This window comes from Cucurbita moschata, unplaced genomic scaffold, assembly GCF_002738365.1.
Source record: "Cucurbita moschata cultivar Rifu unplaced genomic scaffold, Cmos_1.0 Cmo_Scf00022, whole genome shotgun sequence".
In the NCBI taxonomy this organism is placed as follows: domain Eukaryota; kingdom Viridiplantae; phylum Streptophyta; class Magnoliopsida; order Cucurbitales; family Cucurbitaceae; genus Cucurbita; species Cucurbita moschata.
Window position 1 is genome coordinate 2202448 of NW_019268538.1, and position 20723 is coordinate 2223170.

General features: G+C 35.8%; 4 protein-coding genes across 6 annotated transcripts in view; all 4 read right to left on the minus strand.

The window, feature by feature from the left end:
- Positions 1 to 1569: 1569 nt before the first annotated feature.
- Positions 1570 to 6455, minus strand: LOC111459415. Its single transcript, XM_023102312.1, has 12 exons — positions 5317 to 6455; positions 4788 to 4990; positions 4516 to 4713; positions 4285 to 4356; positions 4008 to 4103; positions 3712 to 3791; positions 3542 to 3617; positions 3230 to 3440; positions 2934 to 3127; positions 2734 to 2839; positions 2524 to 2613; positions 1570 to 2443 (listed from the first exon to the last, which is right to left on the minus strand). The coding sequence occupies exons 1-12, from the start codon at positions 5846 to 5848 to the stop codon at positions 1695 to 1697; spliced, it is 2607 nt and encodes an 868-aa protein (XP_022958080.1). The 5' UTR covers positions 5849 to 6455; the 3' UTR covers positions 1570 to 1694.
- A 4173-nt stretch (positions 6456 to 10628) lies between these two features.
- Positions 10629 to 12333, minus strand: LOC111459092 (serine/threonine-protein kinase UCNL-like). Its single transcript, XM_023101842.1, has one exon. It carries the CDS (start codon positions 12061 to 12063, stop codon positions 10807 to 10809), a length of 1257 nt encoding a protein of 418 aa, XP_022957610.1. The 5' UTR covers positions 12064 to 12333; the 3' UTR covers positions 10629 to 10806.
- A 3247-nt stretch (positions 12334 to 15580) lies between these two features.
- On the minus strand, positions 15581 to 19407 carry LOC111459548 (AP2-like ethylene-responsive transcription factor PLT1). Its single transcript, XM_023102505.1, is given in 9 exon segments — positions 15581 to 16080; positions 16083 to 16369; positions 16434 to 16510; positions 16603 to 16653; positions 16750 to 16823; positions 17218 to 17303; positions 17600 to 17682; positions 17757 to 18075; positions 18153 to 19407. Coding segments are annotated over 9 exon segments (1371 nt in total). The 5' UTR covers positions 18250 to 19407; the 3' UTR covers positions 15581 to 15783.
- Positions 19408 to 19687: 280 nt separating this feature from the next.
- The window catches only part of LOC111459547 (zinc finger A20 and AN1 domain-containing stress-associated protein 8-like), a 3552-nt gene continuing 2516 nt past the window's right edge, over positions 19688 to 20723 (minus strand). For all 3 annotated transcript variants that reach the window (XM_023102502.1, XM_023102504.1, XM_023102503.1), the window contains one exon: positions 19688 to 20414. In XM_023102502.1, coding sequence (XP_022958270.1) covers positions 19889 to 20404 — 516 coding nt within the window. In that variant the 5' untranslated portion in view covers positions 20405 to 20414 and the 3' untranslated portion in view covers positions 19688 to 19888. The remainder of the gene's footprint in view (positions 20415 to 20723) is intronic.

The window sequence follows — 20723 nt, forward strand, 5'->3', positions numbered from 1 at the left end:
CCTTCAAAAAAAAAAAAAAAAAAAAAACCAAGAACACATTTACTTTTTAATTCGATTATGATGATAATAATAGTCGAACAACAATCAAACTATATATCATTGCATTATATTACTTATACTAACAATCTTACCTTCCTCTTAAAATTTATGGAGATTTTTAAAATTTATGAGAGTAGCTTTGTTTTGATTTTTAAAGACTAAATGAAGTATGTTAATAATGAAGTTGAAAGGGATAAAAATAGGTGTGGATATTAGGCAACACAAGGAGAGGCGCTATCATTCTAAAGAGGAATAGCACCAAAAGCAGCCGCCGACCTTAAACAAACCTAGATTCAGCTCATTCATCAACAGATGAACAATTTTGAACCAACCCAATCTCACGGGATAACAACGTTTCTTCACGGGCACCAAAATCAATCATCTTTTTGGACTCACTCGCCGCTCTAATCACTTCCTGTAATAATTCCTAGATCTGCTTTTTCACACCCAATCACCGACCTAATCACTGCAAGGAGAGTAAGATTCAAATTATCTTGTTGATCGAATATCTTAAGGCAAGAACATTGTTTGAGATTCGAATCACTCCACAAGATCGATCATGTCTAGCTTGAATGATTCTTGTTGATCAAATATCTCAATGCAAGAACACTTGTTTGAGATTCGAATCATTCCATTAGCAAGATTGATCGTGTCGAGCTTGAATGATTTTATACGCAACCTAAACTATATAGAGTTGCAAAGAAACTTAGTCATTGGTTAAAGAGAGCACAAAGCCTCATTTTAGTATATTTTCAAGTCTACTCACAAATACAACATACATGGTTTTATATAGCCTCAAAATGAAACTATTAAAGACATTCCAAGAGTGGTAACATTCATCATAATTAACCATGATAAGTAAATATGATGTAAATGTAACTTAAAGTAAATAAAATGTCTTAAAATACATTAATGAAATACAATAATAACTCTGAATGGTAATCCACATCAAATTTATAACAATGAAACCTTTTTATGTGGCAGGAATTGAAATATCTTTTGATAATTTCATCAACATTTTCTTCGCATATTCATTAAAATATATTGTATGATTGATGTGTTTTGGTTCATCAAAATGAGTGGTTATATGAACTTGCTAGATCAATGGGTATTATGGGGCCATTTCTTGTATTTGTGTTCATGGAGAAGAGATGATATGCTGCATTATGTGTAGCGATGTTGAGGGGTGTGAATTAAAAAGGGAAAAAAAAACGAAGAAGAAGAACAAGGCATGTGGGGAGGTGGGACAGACTAATAGCTGTCTGATTCCATAATTATTGGGGGAAAAAAGAGACATGACGAGGAGAAGATGATGATAATCACAATTCATAGAGCGAGTGATGGAGACAAGAAGCAAACCACCCTTCCCAAACTTGTTCGTTTGGGGCCGCTATCTTTAATCATAGACCAGACCCGTGTTGAGAATTATGGAGAGGAGTAGTCTTACATTGGCTAATTAAGAGGAATATCACGAATTTATAAGTAAGAAACACTATCTTCGTTGGTACGACATCTTTGAACAGTTGATACGAAGGAAATAGGATGACTTACTGATCTTTATTGTAACTCGTAGCCACTAACAGTAACGTATTAGTAACATACGAAGCTAATGATATATCTGTGAGCTATTTCGATCTTTCAACTAACCTAAATGGCTAAGTAATAATGTTGAAGTAAACTGTGTACGTTTCATCCATGAAGCTCATCAATGGTGCCATGAGAAAGTTCCTTGTTGGTCCTTTTGCAACAAAGCTAATAGGATGATACTGACTGACTCCAGTTTGCATCGCAAAGCTCGAAGCTTGATCGAACGCAACGTCTGATGACGACTTTGGCTTGCAGCTTAGCTTCAGCTGTACACCAGATTTATAATTCACTCCACTGTAGACAAAGCAGTCTTCATTGTTTGCTGACTTCAAGGATATAGTTCCATTCTTTCCATCCAATCCCTGAATCACAAAGAAATCAGAGGACAGCCCAACAGAGTTTGATCCTGCAATTACAAGCTTCTGATCTGGTCCTTGAGTTGCTAGAACCATTCCTGGAAAATCAAATGGTTCTAGCTTGACCCGTTTGCCAATAACATCTTGCAACGTTTTGACGTTGGCAGTCGTGTCATTTAAAACGAGCCTGAATGTGGCATGAACAGCCGAATCGGTCCCTTGTCCAGGATACATTTCCATTGTTATTGTTTGGTTTGAGTTTGTTAAGGCAAAAGATGCGTTTCCAGACATTTGGGACAAAGTAACAAGAAAAGTATTGTACGAGGAAGGAACTGGAGTTATCCAGTCTGAAAAAGAACCGGTCGTTCCAGTTTTGATATCCTTGTCACCACCACTATGGCCTGCAAGCAGATAGGGGCCAAACAGTATTGCTTTGGTGGAAGCAAATTGCGTTCGATCATCTGAGTATATTCACACAAGATTGATTTATTATCTAAAATTATAATGACACGATTATGTCAGCTTGGATGGATATATATACCTCCAATAGCTTCTGTTCTTAGGTTTATGGGTAGTACAATGCTTAACTTGTCCTTTGAGCTCCATTTGTTGGTAACTGGTTGGAAAATGCCTGCAGCATAAGCAAATAGGAGTGTGAAACATAAACGTTTACTGCAAGGGTGTGATATTAAAATGCTGTTTCTTGCCCTATGAACAAGCAAATCCAGCAGAGAGTTATGGCGTTGAGTACCATTAGTAATCTTTCCCACACTCTGACCATTTAGTAAAACTTGTGCGCCACTCGCACTTGTCCAGCTCGGAATTCGCAAATTAATGGTAGATGATTGGACTGATTCCTGCATTATTCAGGAAGCATACAAATTAGTCAGCGGTGGGCTTAGGCCGTTACATATACTTGTTCAAGAACACTATAAGAAAAGTGTGAACGACCTTGGGAGAAAACGTCATTGTCATCCTGAGGTTTGGATCATCTGAATGAACAGGATCAACGACCTGATTAAGCAAAACATTTCCTGATTTCCAATTGAGAGAACTTGATATGTACTGGATAACATAAAGTGTAGGAGTTTGTGCTCCCTCCTCGAAGTATATGGAATCGCCCAACTTGGAGAATGATTCAATTCCTGAATCAAAATAAAAGAAATAAGAACAAGTAACAGAAACCTTCCAAGACAAGAGTATGAGAATAAAACAGATCATTTTGAAGTAATTAATGAAGTCAAAACCTGTGCCATAGCAGCACCAAAAAGTTTCAAATGGGGTGCCCCATCCATGGTAGCTTCTGGCTTTAGAACTTCCACTACCTAATGGAAGCATGTAAATCATTACCCCAGGGTCGGTTCCTCTTTGGATGCTCAGCACCCCATTTGTAAGAGCCCGCTCATAATAATCAGCATATGCTACTCCCTTCGTCCATCTAAACAGGTTGCGGGAGACCTATAATATCATCATATTCAGTAAAATGTCTATTTCCAAATGAAGCTAGCTGAGAATTCAAACAATTCCACAAAAAATATAACCAAAGGTAAGATTTTCACCTTCAGCATGTTGTAAGTTGTACACGATTCTTCATTCTCCGCTCCTAGAGTATCTGCCAATCTCTTGGGATCCGTCCTGCTCATACGTCAAAGGAGGAAACAATATAAACGTAGAAAGTGCATCGAAAAAAGGTACGAAAGCCCCAACGAAAGGACCCAAGTGTTCATACCAGAACTCATGCGCTGATGTCCCTCCTGTTGCATAGCTGTGAGAGGAGTTAATACTGTCCATAAAAAAAGTGGACATTTCCTGGAATAAAAATGTATAAACAGTTCACTAAAAACAGCTTTCTAAGTCTGACATGACGTTCAGACACGAACCAATTTCTATGATCCGACCAGAAATGGAAGGAAGTTCTTAAATTTTGTGTCTTTGTAAGGAATGCCACCTTGTCTGTTCTGTTTCTCATAATGACAAGAATTTAAAGAAAATCCACTGCAGACAAATTAATGTGAGGAAACTTACCTTATACAGTGGATCACCAGTGAGTTCATACCGCAGTTGACCTCCGACAACAATCGGGATATGTGTGTTGGCATGGAGACCCGAAAGGCTTTCGGCCTAAAATAAAAGGAGAAGGATCTTTTAACTGTGTTTTATTACAACATTTGTTCTCAAATCTGGGGAGCATACAACAGTTCGGGTAGCACGACAACTCGCTCTTACCCAAATAATCGACAGTGAATGCTCAATAAAACACTAATTCTACAGTACAACTCCGGATTGAACAAGGAATAGTTACCTGAACTGCAAGAATGCCTAGAAAGCACGGTTTGTCGAAAAGGTGTGCGAGAAGTAAATGCGTTGTATTTCCCTGCATGTATACTTCATAAGCCCCTCTAATACATAGATACCAAAATCCACATTAAGACTCAAAAACTCATAAAAAAAAAAGTTGGGAAATTTATAATAAATGACAATTCAATTTGATGGATATTACTGAGAGTTGTGTTAGAGTGAAGGATTCACGTACTGTTATACCATACAACCGGTAGAGCACATCATTCATCCCACCAGTTTCTGTATTAAGAGACTGATAGTGTCTCTCAACAGTGTGCAGCTTTATGACATTCTGTACACGGTTGTAGAAGTACTCCACCATCCGTGTTACCATTTTCAAGGCTTGAGCATTACCACCAAAAGTATATTGATCCAACAATCCTGCCAATATCTGCCCAACCAGAAAAGATCAAACAATGTATGTACTAACTTGTAATGACAATTGTGTGTTCAAGGCAGCTTTACCTTGTGGATGGTGTAATATGGTGCCCACACAGGCTTAATAGCTTCATATCGATCAAACAACTCAGAGGGAAAAGCAGAAAGATAGCCTGTACCCATTTTGTCCTGACAAGCTGCCAAACCAGAAACTAGTGCATTCATCTTCTCTTTAATAGCAGCGTCGCCAGTGCTTGCCCACATTTTAGCTGTTGCACTTAAGTAATGCCCTTCAAAATTGAAAGAACAAGATATCAATCATTCACACATAGGCTGCTAAAGCCACAAAAATGAATATGATACTTCATGAACATGCTCCGTAAGGAAATGTTAGGAATCACGACTCTCCACATGAGCTCTCATGGCTTTGTTTTGGGCTTCCACAAAAGGCCTCTTACCACTTACTTATAAACTCGTGATCATTCCCTAAATTAACAATCCTCAACATCGACTCCGTTAAGGTATACAAAATACATTCATAAACATGAAACAAAAGATGAAAGTAACAACAAAAAACTATCCAAACAAGAGAGGCAGGATTAAAGAGTTGAGTTACCTACAAAATGACCACGAAGCTCGCAGTCTGATTTTTCCCAACCGAGATACGGTTTACCAGGCGTAGGCAAACCAGCTGTTTGCCTAAAGCTCCAGAGCAAGTTGTCCACATCCAACATCAATAGATACTTCAAATTTGTGGCCTGAGCTCTCCCATGGAACGAGTTTGGTTCCAGTCGTACGTCGCCTAAAGGAACTTCCTTGAGCAAACCACCAGGAACTTGAACCCCATCTTTATTCTTCATTTGTCTATACATCATTTCCCAATTAAACTCATTTTCTTCCTTCAACAACCTTCTCGTTAGCAAATTGGACCAAGCAGCATCATCAGTTGGTGTGAGGTGGTAGTGAGAAAACATCTCTTTCTTCAACGTTTCATTATGTGATAATGAGAGCTCATATCTCAAAGTATGTGATCCCAGTTGAGTAGGAATGTTTGTACACTCCTTAAGAGCATCACAATGACACAGAAGGAATGCCATTAAGGCCACCCAAACCACCCACATTTTCAGAGACTGACAAACCTTCATCATAGAACCAAAAATGTGAAACAGAACCCAAATCTGAATTCAGTGAAGGGATAAGATCATAGAATGAAAAGCATTTGGTGATTAGTAATAAACACAGAAAACAAAACCCAATTCAGAAAAGACAGAATGACAATCCCACATTCAGAAACAACATATAATCAAACAAATGAATAATCAAAAGCAAATGTGGAGGAGAGCAAGCAAATATGAGGAGTTATATATAGAGATAAAACAGAAACAGCCCCATAATTGAAGTTGCGTCAAGACATCTCGTGAATGCCAAGAATGGTGAAGTGAAAAAGCAAAATATACTAAAAGTAAGGAACCAAAAACTAAAATTGTAAAAGGTAATTTTCGGTAAGTGGGTGTGAGAGAAGGCATATGAAGACAACTGAAAATCACGGATACAGTGTCGTTTTCCAGTAGGGTTTGACTGTTTCGCAAGGATTCGAAAATACAGGAGGTGGGTTTTGACGCCATTGGAGACCACTGGAATTGGAAACCAATCTCTAATGAACTTTTCAGGGATTTGGGGAATGGGAGGGAATCGCTACGAAATCCCATTCCCCAAATCCCAAATTTCACCCCATCACCTACATCATCTTGGCCTCTCAGCTCTTATCTACAATTTTTTTTTTTTTTTTCGAAAAATAAATAATAAAATCCACTGTCAGCAGCGCCCATTTCATTCGAACCCCGCCAAGGCAATGGGGTCCATTCCTTTTTGGGTTTTTTTTTTTTTTTTTTTCGAAAAATAAATAATAAAATCCACTGTCAGCAGCGCCCATTTCATTCGAACCCCGCCAAGGCAATGGGGTCCATTCCTTTTTGGGTTTTTTTTTTTTTTTTTCGAAAAATAAATAATAAAATCCACTGTCAGCAGCGCCCATTTCATTCGAACCCCGCCAAGGCAATGGGGTCCATTCCTTTTTGGGTTTTTTTTTTTTTTTTTCGAAAAATAAATAATAAAATCCACTGTCAGCAGCGCCCATTTCATTCGAACCCCGCCAAGGCAATGGGGTCCATTCCTTTTTGGGTTTTTTTTTTTTTTTTTCGAAAAATAAATAATAAAATCCACTGTCAGCAGCGCCCATTTCATTCGAACCCCGCCAAGGCAATGGGGTCCATTCCTTTTTGGGTTTTTTTTTTTTTTTTTCGAAAAATAAATAATAAAATCCACTGTCAGCAGCGCCCATTTCATTCGAACCCCGCCAAGGCAATGGGGTCCATTCCTTTTTGGGTTTTTTTTTTTTTTTTTCGAAAAATAAATAATAAAATCCACTGTCAGCAGCGCCCATTTCATTCGAACCCCGCCAAGGCAATGGGGTCCATTCCTTTTTGGGTTTTTTTTTTTTTTTTTCGAAAAATAAATAATAAAATCCACTGTCAGCAGCGCCCATTTCATTCGAACCCCGCCAAGGCAATGGGGTCCATTCCTTTTTGGGTTTTTTTTTTTTTTTTTCGAAAAATAAATAATAAAATCCACTGTCAGCAGCGCCCATTTCATTCGAACCCCGCCAAGGCAATGGGGTCCATTCCTTTTTGGGTTTTTTTTTTTTTTTTTCGAAAAATAAATAATAAAATCCACTGTCAGCAGCGCCCATTTCATTCGAACCCCGCCAAGGCAATGGGGTCCATTCCTTTTTGGGTTTTTTTTTTTTTTTTTCGAAAAATAAATAATAAAATCCACTGTCAGCAGCGCCCATTTCATTCGAACCCCGCCAAGGCAATGGGGTCCATTCCTTTTTGGGTTTTTTTTTTTTTTTTTCGAAAAATAAATAATAAAATCCACTGTCAGCAGCGCCCATTTCATTCGAACCCCGCCAAGGCAATGGGGTCCATTCCTTTTTGGGTTTTTTTTTTTTTTTTTTCATAAATGGTAATAAATAAATAAATAAAACAAATATCCAAAATTGGGTTGTAAATTTGAATTTTTTGGTTGTTTTTTCAGAAATGGTAATAAATAAATAAATAAATAAATAAAACAAATATCCAAAATTGGGTCGTAAATTTGACATGTGGTTGGTTACTTTATATTATTATCCAAACAGCTTTTGTTTGATTATATTGGTTTTTTTTTTCTTCGACAGGAATGTTTGGAGCTTAGAAGAAAAGAATAAAGATGTTAAGAAAATATGGGAAAATATTATTTAATTTTGCTTCTCTCTGTTAAAAAATTTCAACCAACCGACACTCTTCTATTTATTGGGATTCAAATAAAATTATTATTATTATTATTTGTCTGTACCTCGTATTTCTCGAAACTGTTTTTTTTTTTCAACCACTAAAAAAAAAACTTAATATTTATTTACTCATGGACAGAAATAATACGAGTATTTTCAATTTTGTTGTGTCATATTTCTATTAAAATAAAAAATTTAAAAGTTTATTAATAATTTTAAAATTTATTATAAAAAAGAGAAAGAGGCCAAACAAAGAATTAACTTATACTAAAAATAAACTTAAATGGAGAAATTACGTAACACAAATCTGCAAGCAAAATAGTTTGGTGTGGTGAATTAACACGCAAAGCTTGGAAATATTAACCAACAATAATCAAAGAAAATGATATTTGAGATGGTGCGGTGGCATTTAATACGAGTAATAACATCATCCATTTTCATGAAGCAACATATAACCATATAGGTCGAGCATTTAAATCACTTAAATATCTCCTATCATACCACTCACTTGGAGTGTCATAACTAAGCTTCCATCTACCATTTTAAGAAACGCTCGTGAAATAAAATAAAATGGAAGAACAAAAACACGAAAGTGGAGATCAAAAGAATACCATGGAATAGAGAATGAATATAGATCGCTTGCAAAGAGACTACAACAATATGAGAGATTACGTCCGTAATTTATAAGTGATTAAAAATTTTGGATCAGATTGGATGAGATGAGTTTAAATAAAAAAACTTACCATATTTAAATTTTAAAAAATACACCTTTTTACAGAGCATAAACTTTCCTTTTTCACCTATTTGAATCGATGTATCTTTCCTAACTTGGATATTATAGAAAAAAACAACAAAAATAATAAATATTTTCTTGGTTGTGGTAGCTATTGCATTGTAGATCACTATGCCTACTTACTATATTTATCATACTTACTATATTTATTTGCATTGATGTATTATTCTACCAATATCTTATCTGTTTAGTGATATACTTATAAAATTATAAATTTTTATAAGAATTTTTTTTTCTTGGTAAGAATTGGACATTTTGCACGTGTATCGATCGATACGTGACTTAATACTAAAAGTTTATATTTTAAAATATATAAAAAGATGCTACTAGATATTTTTAATTCAATATCAATCATTTATGTCGACGGCGTGTATGAGAGGTAATTGTGAACTAGCATAAATACTTGATAATTTTTTTGAAGTCATGAAATATGAATGACAATGTCGTGGGTACTTAGACGTTTGTGTAATAAGGATGGTCGAGAAAATAGGAAATTAATAAACTAAAAAATGTTTTTTTTATGTATTTTGACAAATTTTCAAATTAATAAAAAAAGAATAATAATTACTAGGCCCAAATATAACTGGGCCGGGTGGTCATTGGGCCTTCAAGTTCTTCAAGCCCTTCACATATTTCTGGAGAAACCCAGCCCACAAGTTTAATTGATATAAATTAGAATTATAATAGTCGTGTAATTACGAGTAATAAATATTAGAAAAAAGAGTCGGGAAAAGTAAACAGCTTCTAACTGCCTCATTCAAAGTCATAATGGTTGGTCATGTGAGTTCGTTTTAGTGCACTTTATCATGATTTGTGCATATGAAACAAAAAGGATTAATTTAATTAATTAGTTATACTACAAGAGACGTGGTTTAGTTCATTTATATACTTTTCATTTATCCGAGTGTGACATGTGGGGCATAAAATGGGGTTAAAAAGCGAGAAATCTACATAATAGAGAATCCAAGGACATGGTATAGAATAAGGTTTGAAAAGGACAAGAAAGGGTGAATCTGTCCGGAGGATTTTAGAGGTAGAGACAATTAGGGGAAGGGCTGAATTGGAAACAACCACTGTGCCCTCCAAAGCTTGGAAGAAGGAAACAAATGGACCAAGATAGAGCCTACCTTTTTACTATTCGGCCTTAAAATGGAAGGGAGGGGCCGACGGGGTGCCCTAAACTCAATGGACCCCATGGCGTGGGGTCACTAAGATCACAGGCTCCATGGTCCGATGACAAACCATGGTTTTATCTCGTAGCTCCAGGGTGGGCCTTCAAAATATTTTAATTTTAAAAAAAAATTCTAATAAAAGACAAACCAGTAAAGATAAATTATTTAAAAATAAATTCTAATCTCTTAATACATAAAATAAGCTTTTTATATTTAAAAAAGTAGATTTTTTTTTTAGTCAATAAGTTGAAATTAATAATTGCATAGACCCATAAAATATAATGGATGAGGGAGCTATATATATATAATATATATATATAATTAAAAAAAACTCCGGAAATTTAGAAAAATTTGTCTGCTACACCTATCCCTTTTTTAATAATTACCATGATTAATTTCGTTTTTTGTTTTATTTATTATTTAAAATTTAAATAATAAATGAGGCATCAAATTCTATAAATGATACCACCAGAATCTAATTCTTTTATTTTTTATTTCAAAAGGAAAAATAAAAATCTATCATTAAAAAATATATAAATATATTATTATTCGAGAAAACAAGAAAAATTATTCCAGCACATTACATGAAGCATTCATGATTTAGTTGTTGTTACTAAATTAATCATGACTTTTTGTGTACTACTAATCCTGCCTATTATTACCTTAACCAACGACAATTTATGAATTTCCACTAACGCCGTTTCTCCCAAACGTTGTACTACTGCTGGTGGGTTATTCCATTTATCTACACTCAAATTACATTAAGAGCCCAAAGAATATCCAACTCTTACACGTGCAATCTCCCCTCGTGGGTTAGAACTCCGCTAAACATATGCTGTTATTGTGCAAATGGAAGGAGGTTGACGGAGATGACGACGGCGACGGCGACGCTGGAAATGAAGGCGGCGATCTCTGTCTATGAAAGTATTCCTCTATACCCACACCACCGGGGGCTTTATTCTCCCTCCATCCTGTTTCTTCACGAGCCGGTAAAAATGGCGGTCGCATGACTTCCGTTAATATGTCCCACTTAACGCCGTTAAAAAACGCATGCTCTTTGATCTCACACGCGCCTCGGGTGTACCCCAACCGCTTGGTGGGGTCCTTCACCAGCAACCGTTCGATCAAATCCGTTAAATCTGAACGCTTTCCGATTAGCTCTGGGGCTTTGACTAGAACGTTCCTAAACGTTTCTTTACGGTTAGTCCCCTTAAACGGCGTCTTCCCATAGAGCATCTCGTACGTGAGAATTCCCAAGGCCCACCAGTCAACGGCGAATTCATGTCCCTCACCTCGAATGATCTCCGGCGAAACGTACTCCTCTGTTCCAACGAAGGAGTTCGACCGCTCGCCATTATTAGTTATTAAACCCGATTTCCAACGGCTCACAGGACTAACCCGAGCCGATTTAGCCTTTCTCAAACCCTTTTTGACTTTAGCGGTCCCCACAATCCATCGCGTAAAGTTCCGCCGGGCGGCGACGGCCGGCAGCTTCTCGTGGCCGGAATCATCAAGCGAAACGACGTCTTTCACTGTCTTACGAATCAACTGACGCGACAAATCAAAATCGGTTAGAGTGACATGACCCGATTGTTGAATCAATACATTCTCCGGCTTCAAATCTCGGTAAACGATGTCGATGCTATGAAGATGCTCTAGCGCACAGACGATCTCAGCCAAATAAAACCGAATGACAGCTGGCGAGAAGACCCGGTCCATTTGGCGGTAACGCAAGACGTTAAGGTCCCCACCAGGACAGTACGGAACAGCCCAGCCCAAAAAATCGTCGGACTCGAAGGATCCGATGAGGTCAGGAAGAAAGGGGTGTGGTTTAGGGAGTGATAACCGGGAAAGAACCTGAATCTCCCAACGAGCGCGGCGCTCGGCGTGGTGCTTAGAGACAAAAGACGATTTGTGGACGACCTTGAGCGCAAAGGGGAAATTCGCCTCGTGATCAAGGAGATGGTCGTGGACGAGAAAGACAGTCCCCATGGCTCCTTGTCCGAGTATCTTGAGGGGAGTGAGACTAGGAAGACGAAGCTCCGGTGGGGATGGGTGAGGCGGATCCATGTCTAAGCTTCGTGGGAAAGAAGAAGAAGATTAAGGATCAAGGAAAGAGCGTTGGTATATAGGAATTTATAGGAGAGGTCTAGAGTCTAGAGTCTAGAGTCTGTTGGTGTAGGCCGTATTTTGCGCTTCTTTTACGCCGGTTGCTGCTTTGGGGGTTCTCACAGTTACCACTTTCACCTCTGTAACTCGCTTCTCTTTGCAGCTGAAGCAATGGTATATAACACCATTAACCAATGTCGTTGCCAATTCCGTGACAAAAAATATTTCAAGCATAATTTATTTTCTTCAATTTATTTATTTTCTTCAATTTATTAACGTCACAATAATCCCAAGAAATTAAGATACAGATGGTAGAGGAACTATAAAACTAACGCCCACTTGGTTAAATAATTAAAAACAATATAGTTTCATCACCAATCATAATGCACCGTACATGTACCCTCACACACATATATATATACATTATAAACCTTAATTACACCAAATTACTTCCAACTCTATAGTTATTACATTAATATATACATTAAATAGATGTGTCCGAGTGTAATGAGCTGGTTAAAGTGAAGATTTTTTTTTAATTTTTTTATATTTTTTTATGAGAAGCAGGGGAACACGTGCAGCCCATAAAACCAGGAAAAAAACAAAAAAGGATAAGAGCAAGGTATATGTATTGTGAAATTATATGTATAAAATAAAATAAAATAAAGGAAAAGAAAGCTGCACCGTACGATTCTCACATGGAGACACCCAGCACGATCCAAGGGAGATGCGAACGTGTTTATATTTTTTATTTTTAATCATGGGATTAATCTGCTTGCTTAGTTTATTCATTAACATTAAGTATGAGATCCCTTCATTTTGGGGCTCAATCATTAATCAAACCTACCATGTGAGTTCCACTAATCACAAATCTAAATATTCCCACTAATCAGTATATATTCACCGCAATAATCCAATTCTATCCGATCTATTAATTACAAAAATAACAAATATTGAATTATCCATTTTTCTCTAATACAATATTGTAATAATGTCACAAATTTTGTATTATTCGTAAGAGCTATTTATATTATAATATAAAATCCACGAGTGATGCACAAATGTGGGCAACAATTCACTTATTTCAACCATAAATGCTTCCAAAAATAAGGACTAATGTGGTGGTGATGCTTCGTTTGAATTTTTCTTTAATCTTATAACAAAATTAATATCATTTTTTTTCCTTTTAAAATATATTAGAAGGTGACAAAATTAGTATTATTTAAGTTGGGTAGAAAAATAAATAAATAAATAAAATGAGAGGTAAAATCCAAAAAGATTCCTCGTGGATCCGAAGGGTAAAAGCCAGATCTCACATTTTGCAGCTCCATCACATTAGAACACCCGCTTTAATTATTATTATTATTATTTTTTAAAAATTAATCAATTTTGTATATTTAAATAATGTAATATTGTATCTTAATATTTTTTTCTCGATTACAGTATATTTTATTTTATTTTTAATATTTAATTACTTTATATGGTACCCTTTTATTTTATCTAAAGTTGTGAATATCAATGAGAATACACATCTTCTATCTTAATTCTATCTTTTATTCCAACCATTCATCAAGCAATCAATTCCTTTGACCTCAAAATTGGTTGCAGAAATTTTATAAACGAAAAATCTTATTAAGTAAATTCAATTCAAAAAAAAAAAAAAGTAGAAAATGTTCTGATTTGTTTGGTGAAAATTGAAGGTAAAAAGTAAATGTTTTTTTTTTTTTTGCTATATTCCTTAATTTAATTTAATTTAATTTATTAATCATTTTAGATTCTTCATTAAAATTGATCCAATAGCACGTGCAAACATGTGCGACATTATAACACAAGCGTGTGTATAAAATAAAAACCATTCATTATCCTTTACTTTTCCTCCTTATATATATATATACTCTATAAAAATAAATCTTCTTCTTATTAATAAATAATGTTATGATTTCTTTATTTTTGATAAAAAAATTATCAATAATTTATATACTTTATATGAAATTATATAAATTGATGAGAATTTTAATAATTTAATAACTTATTGCATTAGTTACAAAGATTCGATAATTAATGATTGAAATGTTTATTGAGTATGGTATTTATGAAAAATTAAAACTATTATAATCTTAATTACATTATAGTATTAACTCAAATGGGTAATATTAATTCAATATTTTAGGGGACAGAAAAACCCCACTTATTAATGTTTTAATTTATGTGAGCTAAATTAAGTTTGTAAAGTTTCATAAATTGTATTCCTGTCGGGGCATCATTTCACCTGATTAAATAGAGACATAGCAACCAAAAGTGTGAGCTTTCTTTTCTCATTTTATTTATTTATTGTTTTTAAAATAAATAAAATTAAAAAAAGGGAGGGGTAATTATATTGCCTCCACTCAACCAAATGTCAAAGTTTGAAACAAATGTACTTTAAAGGTAAAAGTTAAATGCACTTTGTCGGCCATGATTTCCCCATTAAAAAAATATAATTTTTTTTTTTTTTTTTTTTTATATTTAAGTTTATAATTAAGACATTTACTTTACTCTATAATCTTTTTTTTAAAAAGAAAATAACCATGCGAGTGTGTATTATGTGTCACAATGATGTGGCCTTCACAGCGTCCGACCAAAATGACCAAAATTACCAAAATGACCTATACCCTTTTTCGTTTGAAAAATTTGTAATTATTATGGATCTTCCCGTATATTATTTATGAAATTATTAATGCATTATTTACATTTTTAATCACTCAATTAAATTATTAACCTTCATTCCTGGCATATAATATAATATTTTTTTTCGTGAATGATTTAAAAACTAAGGAAAAAAAAAATAGTTATTATTTAGAGTGGCGGGAAAGCAATTTATTATGTTTTTTTAGGGAAAACATTTGAACTTGCTTTACGGAAAAGACAATCTTATCTCTAATTAATAATAATTTATTATTATTATCTGTAATATAAAATTTTAGATTTGGATTTTGTAGTTTAGAAAAAAAAAAAACTATTTTTCTAATTACGATAATAGGACAAATTTATAGTTTGATAATAATAAAAGAAAAAAGAATAATAATGTTGAAGTATTAAAAAAGAAACGTGTCTTTAAACAAAAGACAAATGATAATGAAAATGTAGTTTGAGTATGATATTTACATGTTTATTTAAAGCAACAAGTTTATTTTCAATCTCCTTTTTCATAAAAATTAGAATTTAATTCCGATAATTTAAAATTTTATTTCATTGTTATATAAATCTAAATATAGTTTTTATAGCAGTGTGACAAAATTTTCATATATAGCCTCATATAATATTTATGTAATATAGAATATAAGTATTTATATGACTCGAAATCTCAATCATTCAAACTATAAAAGTAAATTTAGATCGGTTTATGAATTGACATTTTTTGATCATGTCAACCGAACCCTACTTTTAAAATTATCATAAAAATTGACATTTGCGATCTGTATTAGTGATGTACGGTGACTAATAAATGTTTGATATTTGAGTTTTATGAAATTTATATCGTGGGTCCAAAAATTTATCCCACCCAATCCAACCTTAATTATAGTTCTAGAAGAAGAAAAAAAAAAAAAGAAGGGGGTTATGAATGCATGGAAGCAGCAGCCCACATGAGGTTTGGGCCATAAGAAAGCATTGGTGCAGTGTAATAAACATCATCGAGATGATTCAAAACCCCCCATTGTTGGAACCCTGAACCGAATCCTCCGACCAGCTCCCATAACCACCACCGTCAGAATTAGGCATATCGTAATCCACCTTAACCAGCGCGTATTCATCCCCCAACGTACAACCCATCCCTACCGCACTTACAAGGTACCCTCCACTACTGTCTCCGCCGCCGCCGCCGCCGTAAAACGGATGAGTGTTGTTAGCATAGTGGGAATCATGGTGGGAATAAGTAGAGTGGTGAAAGGACGCCGGATCGTGGGTGTAGGGAGAAATTTCATGGTGGTTTTGAAGAGAAAAAGCAAAGGCTGGGTGAAATTGGGTGATTGAAGAAGCCTATGATTGGAGGAATTAGAGGAGGAGGAGGAAGCACCAAGAGCAATCATCATTTCCTCACGCTTTCGAGAGGCTTCCATGGCCTGGGCTTCTTTCAGGCGCTTGGCCGCACCACCGCCAATAGGGACAGAATTGCTGTCCAATATGCTCTTCACGTCATAACGACTCATGTCGAAGTTTGTGACTGCGTTAAGCCCTCTGAATTTGATGGCGGCTATGTCATATGCTTCCGCCGCTTCCTCTTCGGTGCCTATCAAATAATACAATGCTAATCTTAAACAAATAATAGATAGGCTATAATGTTGAGAGCTTACTGAAAGTTCCCAAATAAAGATCTTTGTTTCCAGCCACTCGTCCAATCCTGGCCTGCCATCTTCCATGCTGGTGGTGCCTATTTTAATTAACCCCACAACACATCACATTCTTATAATAATTAATTATTATGAACAATAAAAAATTCCAAAAAAATGGGAAATTTTGAACCTTGTAACACCACGATACATTGATGCACCCCTTGAAAACCCACTACTCTTCCTGAAATCAGCAATATTTATATTTATTATTTAGAATGTGATTAAAAAAAAAAAACACAATTGATTGATTGATTAACAATAGCGTTGATAGAAGAACCTTCTAATGGCAGCCACAAATTCTTGTCTGGTCATGTGCTTCATTTCCTCCACTTCCTTCTCATAGTTACTAATCTGCAAATTCAAATTCAAATTAAAAGTAAATAAGGTAATGAAAATGTACCCAGGCACACCGTTAGCATATATTGTCTTCTTTGAGTCTTTCCTTTTGAGCTTTCCTTCAAGGCTTTAAAACGCGTTTGCTAGGAGAAGGTTTCCACACCATTATAAATAGTGGTTTGTTCTGTTCCCCAACCAACGTGAGAAAGGGGTGGATTGTGATGTCCCACATTGGTTGGGGAGGAGAACAAACCACCGTTTATAAGGGTGTAGAAACCTTTCCCTGGTAGATGCGCGTTTTAAAGCCTTGAAGAGAAGCATGAAAAGGAAAGTAAAAAAAAAACAATATCTACTAGCTGTGAATATGGGTCGTTATAAAAAATCTCAACAAATTAAAGTAGTTAATTACAGGAAAGTTTGTAGTGGTAGATGTTCCCCAGTACTTCAACGCAACAAGATCATAAGCCCTAGCAGCTTTGTCTTCTTTATCATACCCTCTTGAGCCCATCATCATTTAAGAACAAACAAAACCTTAAACTCTTGTTATATATATATATTAATAATGGATTGAAAATCTGATTTTCGTTCAAATAGAGTATAAACTACCAATTAAATTCTAAAAATAAGAGAAAATATTCTAAGTAATACTCACCCAAATAGACTGGTCGAGAGATGATGGGAGAGACAAAGACGAGCATGCAAGAAAGTAGAAAAAAAAGAAAAAAATGAAAAAGAAAGAAGTTAGGCTTTGAAACTTTAATATATATATAAATATATAATAAAGAGTTGACCTTGACGACCCTTCCTTGACTGTCCTTCCCTCCTACAACTATTATCCCACAAATGTGCTTCATATCTTCCCGTCCATCGATGCCTACAACAATATACAATATAATAACTCACAAATCCTAAATTGAGAATTCAAGATTATATTAGAAAAGGGTAAACCTGGTGACACCGCGATAGATTGAAGTTCTGTGCCCAAGAGTGTCCGAAGTTCTTGTGGGGGTGACATGTAGAGCGGTGTTGTTAAGTGGTGGGGGGGTGGGTTCGCCCTTCCCACTCCCCATTGAAAGATTCAAACATTGCAGACTATTTGAATTGGTAGTGGTGGAGTCCACATTAAATGGTGTGATTGGGAACAAGTAATCTGTATGAATTTCATTAAACCCCATGAGATGTGTCTCATTTTCTGCCTTGCTTACGCCTAAAAAGTCTGCAACTTTTGGAGCTTCACCACCGCCTTCAGTACTTATCAGATTCCACTCTACAAAACAGAGACAAACAATGATGAATCCAAGATTGATATGCAAGAGGGATTTGTGAATGTATAAACATACATACCATTGGGGGCTTGAAATGGGATTTCGGGCAAGGAGAATGAAGGATTAGTGGGTGAAAGTGGAAAGGAAAGGCAATTGTTTGAATTCATGGACCCCATTGTCTTTTTCAGGAACAGAGGTAAAACAGAGAAGAAGAAGAGGGTAAAAGGAAAGATTAATGAATATCTCAAAAGATTTAGCGGGACTCCCCATGCTTCAATCTGTTGATCGCCCAATTGGTTTTCGCACCCGTCAAAGCCCCCAACAACAATCAAATTGGTGGATTAACCACCGTCATTTTCTGGTCAACACGACGGTTCATGTTCTGCTCCCAGATTCGGAGGAATGTGACTGACACGTGTTGGTTATGGTATAAAGATTTTATTGAATTTGAGAGGGATAGGGAAGGTAAATAAGGAGGGAAGAAGAGGGTATGGTATTTATTTATGGAGAATGATGCACACGAGTACCCATACAAAAAGTAAGGTGGGAGGGGGAGTTTTTCGAAGACCAAATGGGAGCGATCGCCGGGGAACTGCTAAAAATCTCCATTTCAATTCTAGGGTTAAGGTTAGGGTTAGGATTAGGGATTAGGGATTAGGGATTAGGGTTTAGGGTTTAGGGTTTAGACCACACCTGAACAGGATGAATTCAGTGCGACAGAATTGGGATGATGAGTTGAAAATTGTTAATTCCCAGGAGACATGCCTCTTCAAAGGGCATGTGCATGCCACTCTCTCGTTTTCTATGCAATCCCACAAAAAACTAAACACTTCAAATGGTAATTTAACCATTGCCTATTGCCTATTGCCTATTGCCTTCGCCTCCCTCTGTAACTAAAAAGTTCTCCTATTCGATAAGGGGTCCACTAACCTGATATTCCCTTTACAACAGAAAAACTCTAACCCTTTTTCCTTCGTTAACTATTCTATGCCACTTAGCTTTCAACAATCAAAACAAAAACAGAACCCTTCTATGCTCTGCAAAGATGCTTTTCACCAAACATTATCTGACACCCAGAATCAAGCTCAATTTTAAATGCAAATTAAACACAGGCTATGCTTGAACAGAGATCAAGAGCTCAGCTTTATGCTTCTTGTCCATAATCTTACAACCATCTGGAACCTGCTAATGGACATGACATAACAGTCCAAATTTCAAAGAAAGCAAACCCAATATAACAAATTCATCTATTAAAAAAATAATATCGTCTATTGATAGTCTAGCATTTATAAATGGATATAATTTCAACCCCATAAGAATAATGTTGAATCAGAAACCGACGAGTTTATACCATTTTAGTGCATGGTAGATTTGCAATACAGGTTGAAAAGGCCATCGAGTCTTGTCATTCACATCAGACAATTGGTAAGTCTGTCATTCTGAATTTCGAGTAGGCTGCAAGATTTTGTTCAAGCAAATTCCTTGACAAGATGATACAAATTAAGATCAGAACAGCTTAGAAGACCAAACATAAGAGCATCGAAAAATTGTACACAGGAAGGGTACTCATAGTCAAGCGGAATAGCTACAAAACGCAAAGAGAAAGCATTACCAGACCGGTAACGATGATGTCCATTGAAAAAAGCACAAACAACGAATCACAAGCAAATAGATTTTTCAGAATTCAGATATATTGGAACTGCAATCTCTTCAGCATATATATGAACATAAAGCGACGATACATAGATTTGAAGCAAATCAGAAACCACCTCACAGCTGGATAGCATCAATTTAGGACACAAACTCCTAAGAAATCTAGATCTTATCGAGCTTCTGAGCCTTGACAACGGGGTTGGCTTTGGATATGGCATTTTGTGCAGCCATGTGGTAATCGAAGGGGCAGTCATGTTTGTCAGAGTAGCGATGAACTACACAAAATACATTACCGCATCGACAATTGAAGCCTGTTAACCCAACACGCTTCTTGCAACTGTTGCAACGTTTTGGTCCCTCCTTGGGTTTTTCTTCTTCGCCCTCCACAGATCCCATTGCAGGCAGTGCATGTGATTGACTAGTCTTTGGTTCCAGAGAAATGGCACCATTGGCAACACTTTCAGGCATTTCCTTGTTGCTACTAGATGATCCATTGACAAGATTTTCAATAGATGAAGCAGCAAGCTTAGCATGATCTTGTTTCAGCATCATGTCCTTGTGACACTTGGAGCACATGTTCTTAGTGGCTACACTGCCGAAGAAGCCACAATTGTTGATGCACAGGAAAGGACCTTCTGGAGGAGCTTGGCATCCAGCCTCATCATGGGGATCCATCATTTAGAGTATACTGCATTAAAATCACTTCAAAAACACTCAAAAAGAAAAGAAGATGCAATTTAAAGCAAAAATTACCTAAACCCAATCAGTGGGGGCATAATGATTATGGTTTGGTTCAAAACCATGTAGGCCAATCACTTGGAATATAAAATATCTCATGCAGTTCCTACACTGTAAACATTATAAAGGATATACTAAACCTTGAACCAAAATCAGGGTATGGAAGGGATCTATGCATTAATATTATTATTCTTATTATTGTAATTGTTCTTTTCTTTTTTTTCTTTTTTTTTTTTTTTGGGGGGGGGGGGGGGGGGGG